The following is an 18563-nucleotide window of genomic DNA, read 5'->3' as shown; positions in this document are numbered from 1 at the left end:
TAGGCAACGATGTGCACCACCAACCCCAGGCTGCAAATGTACAATGTTAAAGTCTTTTTCTTCTATCATTTTTTTTACAGTTCTAAGAATTAAACCCAGGGCCTCAAGGTAGCTAGGCAGGTCCTCTAACACTGAACAACATCCCCAGCCCCAAAGTGTAAAATCTGAAATGTTACTAAATGATGTCATTTTTATTCTTCCTTAACATTAAAAGCAAAGCTTCAAAGCTGTAGAGATGGCTAACTGATTAAGAGCATTGGCTGTTTTTCCAGAGGAACCAGGTTTAGTTCCCAGCACCCCACATGGTGGTTCACAATCATCTGTAATTCCCATTCTCTGGCATATGACGCCCTCTTCCGGCCTCCATGAGCTCTGCAGGAACAAACACGCATGCAGGCCAGCACTTGTACACATAAAATAAAAGGGGGGTGCTGGAGAGACGACTCAGAGGTTAAGAGCACTTACTGCTCTTCCAAAGGTCATGAGCTCAATTCCCAGCAACCACAAGCATCCATAATGAGATCTGGTGCCTTCTTATAGCCTGCAGGCATATATGCAGACAGAACACTGTATTCACAATAAGTAAATAATAAAAATAAATAAATAAATCATTAAAAGCAAATCTCCAGGGCTAGAGAGATGGCTCAGCAGTTAAGAGTGCTTGCTGTTCTTTCAGAGGACCTGAGTTCAATTCCCAGCAACCACATCAGGTGACTCACACTTACCTATTACTCCAGTTCCAGAGGATATGGCACTCTCTTCTAGTACACACACACACGGATCTAAACAAAACACTAAGTGTTTTTAAACAAATAAAAAAATAGAAGCAAAGCTTTTGTTGTGTATGCCTTCCCGTTGCTCATTCTCACATGTGTGCATGCACACGTAGACACACACGCACACACACGCACACACCAGGCATGGTGGTGTCTATCTGTAATTCCAGCACATGGGAAGTTGGAACCGAAAGACAACTCAAAGAATCTCAAATTTAGCACTGGCTGGATTAGGGTTAAGAGCACAGAACCTATACTAGGTATAGTGGCGTATGTGTGTCACTTCAGTACTTGGTAAACTGAGGCAGGAGGATGGCAGGTTCATGGCCAATCTGGACTACAAAGAAAGGCATTGCCTCAAAACTGAAGGGAAAAAGACTTTGAACTCTGAAGCCAGACAACTGTGTTCAAAATGCCTGATGACTGACCTGGGGAAACAGCTGAGTTGGCAAAGCACTGGCCATGCAAATATGGGTACCTGAGTTCAAATCCCAGGAGCCACGGAAAGTAGAGTGCAGGAGGGTATGTCTGTCCTTACAATGCAGAGACAGGAGAATCTCCAAATGCTTGTGGGAGAGTTAGTCTGCCTACTACGTACGTGGGGGGAGCAAGACACCCTGTCTCAAATACAGTGAAAGGTGAGAGCCAGCCAACAGCAGAGGTTGTCCCCTGAACCATGCACGCACACAAGCTCTGATGATTCTGTACCGCCTGGGTGATCTGGGACAAGACCAGAGACCTACCTCTCAGTGTCCTTAGCAGGACATCAAGGCAACCGAGACATGGCCTGGCTCATATGTCAGGTGAACAAGCAGCATGTCCTCAGAACAGGGCCTGACGCTGAATGTTATGTAACCACCAGCTGTTATTATAGGACACTTTTTTCAGGGCGTAGCAGGGTCCCCCTTACCAAACTCCTGTGGACACCGGTGCAAGAACTACACGGAGGTAGATGCACACAGACTTCCTGAGTTGGAAGGAAGCCATACAGAGATGGTGACCCTGGCCACTTCTCCCACACTGTCCCTGGGGTTTCCCTTCCCCCCCAACCCTCATTCCCAGCCCAACCCACACCCTTTCCTATTTACACCCAGACAGAGGCAGCCTACAGCTGACTCACCCTTGGCCCACACCAAGCTATTGTTCTTGGGTGGAGGGGGACATAAAAGCAAGGACTATGTTGACAAGGGCAAGGGTATGGGTTTCGGCATCACGATTGGCCAGCAGACAGAGACACCCCAGACACATGGCAGATTTGAAGAGCCAGGCGGAGAGGTAGCAAGGGACAGGTCAAGCTTGGACAATGAGCACACTGCACTGAAGTGCTCCACAGACAATGACACTCAGCACTAAGTGTCCCAGACACATAGGCACAGGGCCTGGCACACATTCAAAAACCTTTTACAGACCCAGGGAGCTGACTGTACAAACCGAGTCCCTCCTGGGGACAGAGACATTCACACAGCACATTAGTGAGGCCCAGGCACAGCAACGCACTCATATTCTCACACGTATCAGGCATGGCCGAGGGTTCTTTGTCTGTGATGTGCACACTTGGAGGTGGGCACACCAGTACACCTGCCATCCAGACAGCCTCATACAGTCGCTTAAGTCTGCCTGTGTCCTCATATTCACGCAGCCAATAAAAGGATGGTGATGGGCATGCGTGCGTGCGTGCGTGTGTGTGTGTGTGTGTGTGTGTGTGTGTGTACAGATATTTTTGCACCACACGCTCATCACCCAGACAGCTTGGGAACACCTAGAGGCGTGTACGCCGCCTTTTTGTCTTGCTTTCACAGTTGCAGACGCACACAGCCAATGGACAGGGCTCATCACTGCACAGCCTCTGTGGCTTGCATGCCAAAGTCTTCTAGCTCCAAACCTTGTTACTCCAGTCGTGCTATATCACCGTTTTGGGGTGTGTGTGTGTGTGTGTGTGTGTGCATTGCTGGGGATTTAATCCAGGACTTTGTGCATACTAGGTAAGTACCTGACTGAGTTACAACCACAACCCTATTGGGGACTCTAGCCAGGGGCTCTACCACTGAGTCACACCCCCATCCCTTCACGGGGGGATTCTAGGCAGGTGCTCTACTGTTAAACTATACCCTCAGTACACAGTATGTTTCTAGTGCAATCTCTTGTGGTCTTTTGCTTAGATACACACCCAATACGGTCATCTTTCCAACCCTGCCCAAGTATACAGGTGCTCACATAGCTCCCCACAAGCAGCTTCACAGGTACACACAGATCGCAATGTCACCCAGAGTCTTTCTCCCCCTTGCTTACATTTCAGCATCACCCAGCTTCTCTCATCCCCTTTTCTAATATGCACATACAGAGAATGCCAGGTCAGACCCGCAGCCAGTACCTGGAGGATCTCCAGAACGGGAAACGGGCTACCCCACCCTCTATTTCTAGTCTCTCATTCTCTAAGAGCTGCCTTTGACCTCGCCTGCTCTTCCCCTAGCCACACCCCTGCCCTCCCCCACCCCCCAGACCTCCATCTGGTGGGTCTAGGCTGCACTCTGGCCTCTCTTCTGCCTTTCCCATCCCCCCACCTTCTCCCCATCCTCTCCAAAAGCCCAGAGGCCAGGCGCTCTAGGCTTTCAGCGGTTGCCATGGCAACCGAGCCTCATCCCTCATCCCCCTGGGGGTGGGCTGAGGACCCGGCCAGGCAGACCGATAAGGGGGTTCCAGTTACTGTGGCAACCGTTTCGGGCCTAAGCTCTCCACTTCTGGAAGGTTGGGGGGGGGTTGAGTGGCGAGTGAATGGTTGCCACAGCAACCAGGGGGAGCCCACAAGAACTGGGAAGAGGCAGCTGAGCCCTACCTCCCGTGCCCATGGCTGCTGTGGGCACTTAAGCATCATTCTTCCATCCCCCCAGGGTTGTTTTAGGGGAGGGAGGTAAGTACAGATTATAAAACAGGGATTCCATTCATTCTCTCAGCTAGCTACCCACCATGGATGGACCAGTCACCCACATCAACTGACCCAGACTCACTCCCCAATCTTTGCCTTTCCCTTATCGTGAAATGGAGCCAGTCTGTCAGGAATGTCTCCATTGCTGTCTGATGTGTGTGTCCCCCTCTGTCCCTTGCTACAGGAACTACAGAACGGGTATGCCTAGTACAGGGCACTGCAGAGGCCTTGAATGCCGTTCACAGCTTTATCGCAGAGAAGGTCCGAGAAATCCCTCAAGCGATGACCAAGCCCGAGGTGGTCAACATTCTTCAACCCCAAACTACGATGAACCCCGACAGAGCCAAGCAGGTCAGCTGGGTAATGACAGTGGGTTTCTGTAACGCTGGTGAGGTGCCTGCACAGTGGGTTCTCTAAAAGATCTGATAACGTCTGTCAAACGTCTGCCTGCTAGTGGGTAATACTCGGAAGTCAGCTCTAATCGTCTAGAAAGGGCTCTCCACTCCTAGGAGTGGGCTGGATTCAGAGGGATTGAAGATCAAGGCTGGCACTCCCATTCATCCATCCTTCCGGAGACACTCCAGCTCCTTTCTTTTCCACCCTTGTCTCTCAAAGCAACCTGCCTCCTACTTCCTGTGTTCACCGGAAGTGACTTCAGTGACAGCCCAACCCTTCCAGAATTTTAGAATCAGCCTCTTTATCTTCCTCCTCCCTATTACCCATTATGGGGATGTAGTGCTTTGCTTAGCGAAAGAGAGGAGCCGGTCCCCGTTCTACCCACTCGTCTAGAAAGGATGGAAACGAGAAGGCAGCCTCTTGGTTGCCTTAGTTACCAGGAAGCGGTGGTTAAGGGGTGTGGCAGAGAGCGGACCAATGGTTTCCTGAGTCTCTCCAGTTGCCATGACGATATGGCGCCTGGGACCAGTGGGCTTTTAGGATAGAACTCCTGATTTGCGGTCTTGGGCTTTTCGTTTGTTTTTGTTTCTTGAGACCCCGACCCAGTCGGAGGAGGGGGTGAGAGGAGGAACTCAGGGATAGATACTAGCGCTCCGGGTTTTCCCTTCATCCCCGTATACACGAGCTCTTGACACAAAGGAGAAGTGTCCAACGCAGACTAGTAGTGCGCCTGCGAGAGCTCCTTCAAGTCCATCTAGAAAGCAAAGGCTTTTTTTTAAGATGCTGGGATTTTTCAGCTCCGGTATTGAAGAGACATAAGCCTGAATTCTCCCAAATCCTGGGGGACATAGTGGGCGTAGAATCCAAAAAATGTTGCCGGCTTGAGGCTTCGTGCGTACGGCTGCTGTCCTTGGTGCTGAAGACGCCGGGCTCCTAGCGCCCCGCCAGGTCTCTCCAAAATGCTTTCACACCCAACAGAGGGTGAATTCTACACAGCTTAGAGAGACAGGACATGGCCCCTTTCCTCCGCTTTAGTGGTGGTCACAAGGGAATGGGATTCATCGAGTGTTTGTGGATGTTGCGTGGGAAATGGGATCAGTACAATTTAGGCCTTACACCCGCACAGGACAGTCAGATTTCATAACCAGGATCTATCCTTTATCTTGTCATCCCGAGGCTTCAATGAAAGAGTGCGTGGCTGGAGACCCAGGCTGCGGAGTCACATTTAAGTTAAATCCTCAGTTCTTCCCTACTAGTTTTGTGACCCTGAGCAGATGAAAAGATTGTGACTGCTCCTTGCCTGGTTTTTCACATTTGTAAAATGAGATTTATCATGGTATAGATTTGTGGATGGTGTTTAACACATTGGTGTGTGAAAAGCATTTATGTGGATGCCTAGTGCATAGAAAGTTCTAACAAAATGCACTGGGCATGGTGGTCCATTGTAATCTGGCATTGAGGTGGTGGAGGCAGGAAGATGGAGGAAGATTCAGGATATCTTGGGCTTCATAGCAAGACTCTACTCTCCCCTTCAAGAACAAAATGGTAGCTGCTCTGGCTTTTGTTTTGAGACAAGACCCATACTGTAGCCAACACTACCCTTGAACTCACAGTGATCCACCTGCCTCAGGCTTCTGTGTGTTAGGATTAGAGGCCAGAGACACCATATGTGGCTTTTTTTCCCTTTTGCTTTTTAGCACATTGTGTGATGTGCTTGTGTATATGGATTAGTTCACATGTGTACAGGTGCACACACACATGTGCATATGTGTGGGGGGCTGCCGAAGTTATGTCAGTGTCTCCCTCGGTCTGCCTTTTAGGAGGTGCTGGAGATTCAGACTCCTTGATGTTTTCACTGAGTCAAAACCTTTTTTTTTTCTTTTTCAAACATAGGGCAATTTTTGGAAATTAAGGTTGGCCTCAGATTCACTAGGTAGCCAATGCGACCATCACCCGCCTCCTGAGTGCTGGGCTTACAGATGTGCACCCCCATATCCTGTCTAAATAGTGCTAGAAATTCAGTCCAGAACTTTGTGCGTGCCAAGAATGAAATCTACCAACTGATCTACAGCCTCAATCCTGTTACAGCAGTTCCTTCCATGCAGCGTGCGTGTGTGTGCATGCGTGTGTGCGTGTGCGTGCGTGCGTGTGTGCATGCGTGTGTGCATGCGTGCGTGTGTGCATGCGTGTGTGCATGCGTGTGTGCATGTGTGTGTGCATGCGTGCATGTGTGTGCATGCATGCGTGTGCGTGCGTGTGTGTGTGTGTGCGTGTGTGTGGGTCAGAGGGCATCTTGTGGAAGTTGGTTTCTCTTTCCACCACGTGGGTTCCAGGGATAACACTCAAGTAGTCAGGCCAGGCGAAGCAAGCACTTTAACCCACTGAGCCTCCTCACTGACCCCTTTCAGGATGTGTTTTAATCAGGACCTCTATCCATCTCTTTGCTACTTCTGACTTGCTGCATTAGGTGTGTTTGCCTCTGTTTCTGCAGGTCTCCATTTCTCTTCTGTTATGGCACTGCAGCTACATCCACCCAGGGCTGCACGTGCAAATGTTTTCAAGATTCAGGAAGGGACTAAAAAGCATTGAGGGCTGTGTTCCTCTGAAGGGCAAACCCTCTTAACAGGGACAAAAATGCCCATGATCAGTCTCCCCAGTTCTTCTCCTGGGGAGCACAAACCATTTCCACACCTTGCAGACTTCTCTCTCTCTCTCTCTTTGTTTTTTTTGTTTGTTTGTTTTGTTTTTGTTTGTTTGTTTGTTTTTCGAAATAGGGTTTCTCTGTGGTTTTGGAGCCTGTCCTGGAACTAGCTCTTGTAGACCAGGCTGGTCTCGAACTCACAAAGATCCGCCTGCCTCTGCCTCCCGAGTGCTGGGATTAAAGGCATGTGCCACCACCGCCCAGCCAGACTTCTCAAAAGAAGATATGATTCTCAGGAAGCTGCTTTCAAAGGTTGATCCCATACTTAGTTTATTATTTTTATGTTTTTATTACTTTATTTTGACACAAGGTCTCACTCTATAGCCCAGGCTGGCCTGGAATCCCTATGTTGCTCGAGGTGGCCTCAAACTGAGGGTGGATCTTTCTGTCTTAGCTTTGAAAGCGCTGGCTTGCAGGCATAAGCCACCAGGCTCAGCTGCCACACAAAACTTTTCAGAAAATGCCTGGCAAGTGTTGGCTGCCACTGCTGGGCTGTCTGTCCTTGGTGTTTGGAATTTTCCATAAGCTTGTAAATCCCAGAGGCAAATAACAAGAGTTCTCCTAGCCTCTCAGCCCACCTCCAGGACGGTGTGTGCTCTATGACTCCAAGATTCTAGGCACGTCGGGTACCACCTGTAATCCCAGCACCTGGGATGCTGAGGCAGGAGGATCTCAAGTAGCAAGACCCCTGACTCAGAAAACTTTATTTATTTATTTATTTATTTATTTATTTATTTATTTATTTATTTATTTTTGGTTTTCGAGACAGGGTTTCTCTGTGGTTTTGGAGCCTGTCCTGGAACTAGCTCTTGTAGACCAGGCTGGTCTCGAACTCACAAAGATCCGCCTGCCTCTGCCTCCCGAGTGCTGGGATTAAAGGCATGTGCCACCACCGCCCAGCCAGACTTCTCAAAAGAAGATATGATTCTCAGGAAGCTGCTTTCAAAGGTTGATCCCATACTTAGTTTATTATTTTTATGTTTTTATTACTTTATTTTGACACAAGGTCTCACTCTATAGCCCAGGCTGGCCTGGAATCCCTATGTTGCTCGAGGTGGCCTCAAACTGAGGGTGGATCTTTCTGTCTTAGCTTTGAAAGCGCTGGCTTGCAGGCATAAGCCACCAGGCTCAGCTGCCATACAAAACTTTTCAGAAAATGCCTGGCAAGTGTTGGCTGCCACTGCTGGGCTGTCTGTCCTTGGTGTTTGGAATTTTCCATAAGCTTGTAAATCCCAGAGGCAAATAACAAGAGTTCTCCTAGCCTCTCAGCCCACCTCCAGGACGGTGTGTGCTCTATGACTCCAAGATTCTAGGCACGTCGGGTACCACCTGTAATCCCAGCACCTGGGATGCTGAGGCAGGAGGATCTCAAGTAGCAAGACCCCTGACTCAGAAAACTTTATTTATTTATTTATTTATTTATTTATTTATTTATTTATTTATTTATTTTTGGTTTTCGAGACAGGGTTTGTCTCGAACTCACAGAGATCCGCCTGCCTCTGCCTCCCAAGTGCTGGGATTAAAGGTGTGCGCCACCACCGCCCGGCTAGAAAACTTTTGTAAAAAAGTCTTTTTCTGAGCATATATTGTGATTCTGAGATTTGGTACCTTTTTCTTTTTCTTTTTTTTTTGTTTTGTTTTGTTTTGTTTTGTTTTGTTTTTCGAGACAGGGTTTCTCTGTGGCTTTTGGAGCCTGTCCTGGAACTAGCTCTGTAGACCAGGCTGGTCTCAAACTCACAGAGATCCGCCTGCCTCTGCCTCCCGAGTGCTGGGATTAAAGGCGTGCGCCACCACCGCCCGGCTTCTTTCTTTTTCTTTTCCTTTCTTTTGGTACCTGCCTTTTTAAATTCTTTTCACATTTATTGTGTGTGCGATGTTCATGCTGTGACCACATGTGGAGGTCAGGGGACAATTTGAGGGTATCATTTCTTGTTCTCTCTCTCTCCCTCCCTCCCTCCATCTCCCTCCCTCTTTTTTCCCTCTGTCCCCCTTCCCCTCTCCTGCTCCCTCTCTCCGTCCCCCATGTGGGTTTTGGAGCTCTAACTCAGGTTTGTCAGCTTTGGCAGCAAGCGCCATTTCCCAGGGAACCATTTCACTGGCCCAGCTTTGCCTCTTCAAGTATGTATTTCAGGACTCTGTGAGTCTGCCCCACGGATGTCAAATTCTGTGGTGCTCTAATCCCGTCCTGAAGGCGGCTGCCAGCTTCGTGGGGGTTTGTCTTGTGTGAGTTTTGCTGCTATTCTCTCTTCTTGTGTCTGTTTTGTTTTGTGTGAGTTTTGCTGCTATTTTTTCTTCTTTTGTCTGTTTTTGCCTTGAGGTAGAGTCTCACTCTGTATCTAGGACTAGCCTGCAGCTCGCTACGTAACCCAGGCTGGCCTGGAACTCTCAGCTCCCCAAGTGCTAGGATTACAGATATGGGATACTATGCCTGCCTTTCCTTTCTTTACAGTGAAAAATGTTCAAATCTTTCTTTCTAGTCTTTTGACGTGGAGATACATGGTAGCTGTATAACATGTGTTAGATTTGGCCACTTTGGGTTGGCAAGATGGCTCAGCCAGTAAAGGCTCTCACTGCCCAGTCTGACCACCTGAGTTGGATCCCCAGGACGATCATGAGACTCCTGCAAATAGTCCCTCTGATCACTGCCCTTGCACTGTGGTGCACACTAAACAAAAAATCCTTATAAAAGGTCAAAATATAATTTTAAGTGACTTAGCAGTTTCATTGTGTTTTACTCAGGATTCTATTGCTGTGATTAAAAAAAAAAAAAATTGGCCAAAAACAGTTTGGGAAAGGAAGGGTTTATTTGGCATACAAGTTTCAATCCACCATCAGAGGAAGCCAAGGCACGAATTTGACAGGAGGAATTAAAGCAGAAACCATGGAGGAACCCAGTTTACTGGGTTGCTCCCCATGGCTTGCTTAACCTTCCCAGGGGTGGCACCACCCACAGTGGGCTGGCCTTCCCACATCAATCATTAATCAAAAGACTGTCTCACAGGCTTGCCTTCAGGCCAGTCTGCCAGAGGCATTTTTTAACTGAGGTTCCCTCTTCCCAGATGACTCCAGCACCTGTCAAGTAGACTAAAGGGAAAAAGAAGGAGAGAGAGAGAGAGAGAGAGAGAGAGAGAGAGAGAGAGAGAGAGAGAGAGAGAGAGAGAGAGAGAGGCAGGAGGGTCTAAAGAGGGTGTTCAAGGGTAGATTGGGCAACTCAGGGAGACTCTCTGTCAAGAGCGTAAAAAGGAAAGCTGGGGTGTATGTCAGTGTCAGACAGTGTCAGAGCACCTGCCTAGCATGTGTGAAACCCTGGGTTGAACGTCCACTACCAGACCAAACAGGGCAGTATGCAGCTCAAAGCACATACATAGAGATGTGCATCTACCGCCAGTCAGTTTTAGAACACTTTCTCACCTTCCAAATTAATCCTTTTTTTAAGTTCTGTTTTAAAGACAGGGAATCACTATGTAGACCTGGCTGGCTGGACTCATGCAGATCCACTTGTCTCTGCCTCCCAAGTCATCATGCCCAGTTAAAATTGTCTTATGTGTTATTTTGTTTCTTTTTTGTTTTTTTTTAAGATTTATACAGTGTTCTGCCTCCATGTATGGTTGCAATGCACGCTAGAAGAAGGAACCAGAACACATTACAGATGGTTGTGAGCCACCATATAGTTGCTGAGAATTGAACTCATGACCTCTGAAAGAACAGGCAGTGCTCTTAACCTCCGAGCCATCTCTCCAGCCTTTGGTTCATTTTGCTGAGTTTTTGTTTATACTTGATTAGTTTTGCTTTGCTTTGTTTTGAGATGTTTCACTGCATAGCCCAGGCTACCCTTGAACTCATGATCCTACACAGCACTGAAGTCCCTGAATGCCAGTCATATGCCATCATGCCTAGCTTCCAAATGAAACCCTCAAAACACATTTCTACACTTACTCATTTATTGGACAAAAGAGTATGTGTGTTTATGATAATTGGTTCTCTCTCTCCTTCCACCATGTGGGTCCCGGGGATTGAACGCAGGTCCTCAGGCTTGGTGGCAAATGCCTTTATTCACTGAGCCATCTCACCAACTCTCTAAAGAAACCTTGATCCCCTCCCCAACTATTTTTTTTTCTTCTCCCTCCACTAACCTGCTTTCTGTGTCTGCAGATTTTCCTGATCTGGACACTAGTAGAAATACAGTCATAGAATATAAAATCTAGCAGGGTGTGGTGATGTAAGCCTGCAATCCCAGAACTCAGGAAGTGGAGGCAGGAGGATCAGAAACCCAAGATTGTCCTCAGATACATAGTGAATTCCAGGCCAGCCTGGACTATATGAAACCATGTCTTAAAAACAAAACAAATCTAGGGAGCTGGAGAGATGGCTGAGCAGTTAAGAGCAGTAGCTGCTCTTACAGAGGATCTAGGTTTGATTCTCAGCACTCATACATGGCTGTTCACAGCCATCTGTAAACTCCAGTCCAGATCTGATACCTTCTTCTGGCCTCTGCAGGCACCAGGGCACACACCACAGTACATATACATACATAAAAGCAAAACACCCATAGATATATATTTTTTTAACTGGAAGAATATGTGGCTAACCAGAGCCACCATCAAATTCTAGAATATTTCCACTATTTATGGAGCTGTCACTCCAAGCCCTGTCTCCTAACTCTGGCACCCACTAACCAGGTTTTTTATGTTTCATGTGAGCAAAGGCCATAGCAGAAAATCGAGTGTCTTCCTCCATTGCTCTCTGCCTGAGGAAACCCTTGAGAGTCTATTACCAAAACTAGAAGCTCACTGGATAGGATGACTGACCATCAAGCTCTTGGGGTCTGTCTAACTGCCCACCCAGTGCTGGAATTGCAGCAAGCAGAGCCATGTCTGGCTTTTTAATAGGTGCTGGGGACGCCAGGCAGTAGTGACGCACACCTTTAATCCCAGCACTCAGAAGGCAAAGGCAGGCAGATCTCTGTGAATTCAATTCCAGCCCGATATACATAATGAGTTCCAATATAGCCGGAGTTAAATAGTAAGATCCTGTCTCAAAAAAAGATTTTTTTAAGCTGGGCAGTGGTGGTGCACGCCTTTAATCCCAGCACTCAGGAGGCAGAGGCAGGTGGATCTCTGTGAGTTCAGAGACCAGCCTGGTCTACAAGAGCTAGTTCCAGGACAGGCTCCAAAACCACAGAGAAACCCTGTCTCAAAAAAACAAAAACAAAAAAAATTTTATTTTTTGATTACATGTAGGTCTGTGTTCTGCATACAGATATGTGCATATGAATGCAGGTGCCTATGGGGACCACAGGTGTTGAAGCCCCTGGGGCTGGAGTTATAGACAGTTGTGAGCCCCCTGATGTGAGAGCCAAACTTCAGTCCTCTGATAGAGCAGCAAGTGTTCTTAACCTCTGAGCCAGTCTCCAGCTCCCTAACCAATTTCTGTGAGTGTCGATTTGCATATTCCAGACAGCCATGTAAATGAAACCATGTGACCTTTTACCACTTCCTGTTTTCTAAGAACACCCATGTTATAGCAAGTGCTATGTCAGTAATTCGTATGTATTTCTTCCTAGTACTATTCCAGTACATGGATCCACCTCACATGTTGTTGTTCTCACACAACTTTTTAAAATACTGAAGACTGGGCCACAGAGAGGGCTCAGTAGTCAAATCACTGGCCCTACGAGGCTAACAGCCAGAGCTCTAGCTGTGAAACCCGCATAGAAAGGTGAACACAGCGGGGTGAGTGCCCGCTGACCTCCACACACACACACAATTAAACAAACCGTAGTTAGAAGAGGTGTGTATAGTTGAGCACTGGTGTGGCAGAAGCAGACAGATCTCTGTGAATTCAAAGCCAGACTGGTCTACACAGCAAGTCCAAAGACATCAGTAAGACTCTATCTCAAAACAAAATAAAGATGGGGAAGAAACTAAATACAAGAGAAATAAAAGGAAGGCAATTTGTTGTAAGTGAGGAGAATTTTAACATGTAAATATTCAGGTGGGACCATATTGAAAAAATGATGATGTCACCTCAGTTCACACCCAGACTCCAGAAAGCGATACAGTCACAGTCACAGAGGGATCCCCAGACTTCTTTTGGTTTTTTTTGGGGGGGGGGTTGTTTTGAAAGTCTCACAGTGTAGGCCAGGCTAGCCCAGAACACACCATGTAGTCCAGGCTATTCTTGAACTCCTGGTCCTCTGAGCATACTGGGTGTGCCACAACTACAGATATTCAAAACCTTGCTAACCTTTAAAAAAAAAAACAAAAACTGTGCCTCCAATCACAAACACATTCTGAGGCCCTGGTCGGATTTTGAGGTATGGACTGTGATCTAAGAGTTCGAGGAGGAAATTGACAGGGAGGATGAGGCAGGAGGATCATGAGTTCCAAGCCAGCCTAAGCTGAAGAGGGGAGAGGAGAGGAAATGGGAGGGGGAAAGGAAGGGAGAGAAATTTGTAAAGATTTGAAGCTTTGGGGGAGACTAGGAGCCAGAGCACACAAGGACAGAAGTTGGGAGGGGCGGCGCAGGTTTGAGGAAGACACAGATGGGCTCCCAATGGGTACACCATTAATAAACCTTTACCTGCCACGGAAGAGGTGACATTAGCCGTCCTAGGGACGTGGGGCAGGGTGGCTGAGGGACTCCTAAACTCTGGAATTTTGTTTGTTTGTTTTCCCCTGAGATGGGGTCTTGCTTATGTATATATATAGCTCAGGCTGACTTCAAACTTAGCATCCTCCTGCCTCCATCCCCTGGAGTGCGGCGATTACAGGCAGGCAGCACTACACCCTGCTGGGTATTTCCAAATTTTCCTTTAGAAACCAGTAGGGCTATCCTGACGTTTATCAGGGGACTGCAGTGGGCCTGATGATGGACCCTGGAAGAAAGATAAAACATTTTAAAAAAATGGATTTGAGACGGCTGCGCGCCCCGTTCTCCCCCGCGCAGACTCTCTCTTTCTCCCCCACGCAGGCTAAGCTCATCGTCCCCAACAGCACGGCGGGACTGATCATCGGTAAGGGGGGAGCGACCGTGAAGGCGGTGATGGAACAATCCGGCGCCTGGGTGCAGCTGTCGCAGAAGCCCGAGGGCATCAACCTACAGGAGCGCGTGGTGACCGTGAGCGGCGAGCCCGAGCAGGTGCACAAGGCCGTGAGCGCCATCGTGCAGAAGGTACAGGAAGACCCGCAGAGCAGCAGCTGCCTCAACATCAGCTACGCCAACGTGGCGGGGCCCGTGGCCAACTCCAACCCCACCGGCTCGCCCTACGCCAGCCCGGCAGATGTGCTGCCCGCCGCGGCCGCCGCCTCTGCCGCTGCCGCTTCGGGTCTGCTTGGCCCCGCAGGGTTGGCGGGCGTGGGCGCCTTCCCCGCCGCGCTGCCCGCCTTCTCGGGCACCGACCTGCTGGCCATCAGCACGGCGCTCAACACGCTGGCCAGCTACGGCTACAACACCAACTCGCTCAGCCTTGGCCTCAACTCGGCCGCCGCCTCGGGCGTCCTGGCCGCTGTGGCCGCGGGCGCCAACCCCGCCGCCGCCGCCGCTGCCAACCTCCTGGCGTCCTACGCGGGCGACGCCGGGGCGGGGCCGGGAGCGGGGGCAGCACCGCCGCCGCCACCGCCCCCTGGAGCGCTGGGCTCCTTCGCGCTGGCCGCGGCCGCCAATGGCTACCTCGGTGCGGGCGCGGGGGGCGCGGCTGGAGCGGGGGGCGCGCCCCTGGTGGCCGCCGCGGCTGCGGCCGGGGCTGCCGGCGGCTTCCTGACGGCCGAGAAGCTGGCGGCCGAGAGCGCCAAGGAGCTGGTGGAGATCGCGGTGCCCGAGAACCTGGTGGGGGCCATCCTGGGCAAAGGGGGCAAGACGCTGGTGGAGTACCAGGAGCTGACGGGTGCGCGCATCCAGATCTCCAAGAAGGGCGAGTTCCTGCCCGGCACGCGGAACCGGCGGGTCACCATCACGGGCAGCCCCGCGGCCACGCAAGCCGCTCAATACCTCATCAGCCAGCGGGTCACCTACGAGCAGGGGGTGAGGGCCTCAAACCCACAGAAAGTGGGATGAGGCCTGTGGTGTGCGTCCCCACCCCCTCCCGCTCCTCTTCCCTCCTCCTCCTCTCCCAACTCCCGCCAGACTTCAGCTTGGTGTGACTCCTGCTTGGTTTGGGATGGGGCTGGGGTAGGCCTGGCTGCACCCTCCGTTCTGGTAGTCATAGGCAGGATTGAGTGGCGGCTGGGGAGGGGGCTTTTGAGCCCCCTTTCCAGCCTTGAACTGACCCCTCCTCCCTCCTTCCCTGTGCTTGACTGGGCCTGACCCGCCTCTCCCAGGGACCAGGTCTATGTGATATCTGTATATATTGCATTTTGTTGATTTTAATAGAAAACAAAGCGTTATTTTCTCTTTCTTTCCCTCCTTTTTTTTTCCTTTTTAACTTTTTCTTCTTTTTTTGATAAGGATTCCCCCCTCCTTTATAAGATTTTTGTTGACATATGGGAGGAGGGGAGGGAGCCTCCAGATCACCTGGAATGAGGTGACTCCCCCAGACACAACATCCTGCCTCTCTGATTGCAGTTCCAGATCCTGGGAAAGTGACGCAAGTAGAGGCAGTCATCCAGGAGTCAGATCTGAAAAGAGGGGTTTGGAACATAGCGCCCCCCCCCGCTCCGCCCCAGGAGTCCCACGTTTCCGAAGCTCCACTATCTCCCTGCCGTACTCCCTCGGGTGGAAGTGGAACTTTCTTCCTTAAGCAGATGTGTTCCTGCTGGAAATGATGCCAGACGTGGGTTCTGTAAGCCGCGGTGTTGAGAGGCGCAGGAGCAGCCGCTGTGGCTTCTCGTGGCTTTTCCTAGAGAAACGAGGGTCCCTGTTGTGATGTCACTGAATCAAGTATTTATGGGGTGCTTCCAGTAACTCCCTATGATGTCATAGGAAGTATTTCCTCAGAGGCCGCTTCCTGTACTGGTGAGAGAAAAATCACATCCTGTGAGGTCACAACAAAACCCCTTCCCAAAAAGTCACTTCCGTGATGCCAGAGGCAAAGGCATGTACTTCCTATGGAATCTCGAGGTCACTTCCTGTGGCATCATCGGGATGAAGCATGCGCTTCCTGAGTTGGATAGTGGCCAGTCCCTTCATCCCCCTCCTCCTCCCACACTCTTTAGTGGGTGTTGGCCCTGGGGGAAGGGAATCCCTAGAAAGAGACTGAAGGATGGAACTTGGATCTAATGTGGAGGATTCTGAAGAGGAAAAAAAAATACTGTCAGGGTCATCTGCATCCACATTTACCATCCCTGAACTTGCCTTGCCAGGCACGCATGGGAGATGAAGCTAGTGAAACTGACTGCTAAAGATCCCCTCCCTTTCCCACTCCTGCCTTTTGTGTGCATGCCTGTGTCTACGTGGCTTCATTTCATTGATGGATGAGCCAAATGTATGGTGGCTCTGTCAGGCCAGTGTGATCTGGTGTAGAGTTAAGTGAGCCTTGCAAAGCTTAGGGTATCTTGGGCTGAAATGCCTTGAGTGGTCTGATGAATTCAATTGGCTTGGTGGCTTCCAGGGAGTTGGTAGATGTTAGCAGTGTTTGCTAGGTTGGAAATGTTCAGTGTGCTCAACCTTAGGCTCTGAAGAACTAGAAGATTCTGATGAAAATGTGACAAGCCGGGCTGCCCTGAGAGCTGTTTGGGAGTGGCTCACTTTGCGTGGTGGCTCTGATCAACTGCAAAGACTGATGTCAGGGCCTGAAAACCCTGTAGGCTAGGATTGCTGAGACATGCCTGTCCCCGCCCATCTCCCCATCCCTGTTGGAGAACACCTTCAGTTCCTCCAACCCCAAGCAGGGTCCTCAGAACCCTGGCTCCATCATCAGCATCTCGGGGGGAGGGGTACCCTATGCCTACTCCCTCCTCCATCTGCCCTCCTAGGTCTTCCAGACCCTGCTCTCCTCCATGGCTTTGGGGATAACTGGCCTCCTTATTTCTATCCCTACAAATGAGCGGAGGAGAAAAGCCACCCAGACAATGCCTACCACTGAAGCCTGGGAGGCCCCTACCCTGTGCAAGAGAGCCACCCCCCAAATCAAAATGTGAAAAATCCCTAGAAAGCAATAGCCTTCAAGGTACCTCGCACTGACTCCCCCCTCCCCCAGCCCTTCCACCGGAATGGGAGGCTAAAGCTTGGGCACTGGGGTGACTTTTTCCATGTCCTCATCTCCTCAGTGAAGGGCAGGCCCCACTTTCCTCACACACACCCCATCCCCCACCTCTTATCGCTGCTGCCCCCTACCCCTAATCTCCACACTGAGCCCAGATGGAGATTTTAGTGCCAAAACAATTCTTGATACCACTTTGTACATATCTTCTACAGCTAGGGGCTGTTGGGATTGGAGGTGGGGGCGGCCCACAGGGCCATTGCTCCCCTCCACCTCTTAAATGACCTTACAGTATTTCATAGTAGCTCCACCTGCATGTGGGTAGTAATGTATCTAGCTGGAATATCCCCCCTGTAAAGCCCTCAAGCCCTATGAGGAGGGGAAGGAGTGGGATGAAGCAAGATCTGGGTTGGGTGGGTGGGTCAGAAAGGCCATTTGCAACTCATTTGCATCTTCCCCTAGACGGCCTGCTTTCTGGGAGCCTGCTGGCTGGAGTCTGGGTTCTGCACTCCTCTCACGCAGACATAGCTCTGAAAAGCATCCTCTGGGGTGTTTGTGTGACATGCCGGTCCCTATTAATTTCTTGGGGATCCCTCAACCCACCAGCCCGGGCTATCCGAAAGGTAGTTTGCTAGCTTAGGAAGGAGGTCTACTTAACATATTGCTGTGTGAGGAGCCACATACCTTCCCCCCATTTTACCCTGGGGAGTTCCATCCATCCTCTTCCCTATCCCTTGAAAGCCCTTCTGCAGTCTGACCTCAATCTTCCTGTGCTGTAGTTTGTCCAGACAGACACAGATGCGGACCAGGGATGGGAATTACTTTGAAAATAATAGTAACAAAACCCATTGCCTCCTCCTCTACCCATTAGCCAGTCAGATCTCAAAGAATCTGAGCGGCCTCCTTGCACCCCCACTCTTCAGCACCCAGTAGGTGCTTAGTAAATAAGTGTTGCCTGTTCCTCACGTCCCTCCAGCTTCCCCCAGCGTTTCTCTATTTCTCTGGCTCCCTATGGCCCACTGGGTTTTCCTCCTGTGGTCCCCTCACCGTTCTCTGTCCTGTCTCTATCTTCTTCGTCTGTCTGTTTTCTTCCCCTCCTAAATTCTCAACACTTTCATTTCCCCTTTAAAATCAAAAAGTGCCAAACTTCCTTGGAACTGAGCCGATCTGGGGTGGGGGGGAGGATCTTCGATGCATGGGAGGAGAATACCTCTTTTAGAGGAGGCCCCTTAAGAGGCATAGAGAACACCTGCGGATGCTGAGCTAAATTGGGTCCCCTTCCTTGTTCCTCTCACCCTGAGTTTTTCTTAGAATCTTTATAAGAAAAAAAGAAAAAGAAAAAAAATACTCATTTTCAACTAACCCCTACTTTTTTGGATTCCCCTCCCCCAAATTCCACCAGCCAAGGAAAACCCCTTTTGCCTCTTTCTGGGCAAGTCTATAGAAATTGGGGAGGGGGAGAAACAGACCCCATCTTCTTCTGCCAGCCCAAGGGGGTGGTTGTTGGGGAGGGACCTCAAAGCACTTACGACAAGAGGGGTTCCAAAGTGCCAAATTCACCTTCTCCATCCTGTCTCGGGCAAGGCTCTGAGCCAGCCTGCCCAATCATCATCTTTGCCCTCTCCTAGT

The 18563-nt window shown here is 50.0% G+C and overlaps 1 protein-coding gene across 1 annotated transcript in view; it reads left to right on the top strand.

Annotated features, from left to right (window-relative positions):
- Nova2 (NOVA alternative splicing regulator 2) overlaps window positions 1–15180 on the top strand; it is a 34719-nt gene extending 19539 nt beyond the window's left edge. The window contains exons 3-4 of the mRNA XM_050126380.1: window positions 3884–4050; window positions 13769–15180. Coding sequence (XP_049982337.1) covers window positions 3884–4050; window positions 13769–14851 — 1250 coding nt within the window. The 3' untranslated portion in view covers window positions 14852–15180. The remainder of the gene's footprint in view (window positions 1–3883; window positions 4051–13768) is intronic.
- Window positions 15181–18563: the final 3383 nt, after the last annotated feature.

The sequence above is a fragment of the Alexandromys fortis genome, unplaced genomic scaffold (assembly GCF_014885135.2).
Source record: "Alexandromys fortis isolate MF-2015 unplaced genomic scaffold, M_Fortis_MF-2015_v1.1 scaffold_240, whole genome shotgun sequence".
In the NCBI taxonomy this organism is placed as follows: Eukaryota; Metazoa; Chordata; class Mammalia; order Rodentia; family Cricetidae; genus Alexandromys; species Alexandromys fortis.
This window is presented reverse-complemented; position numbering and strand designations above follow the sequence as displayed.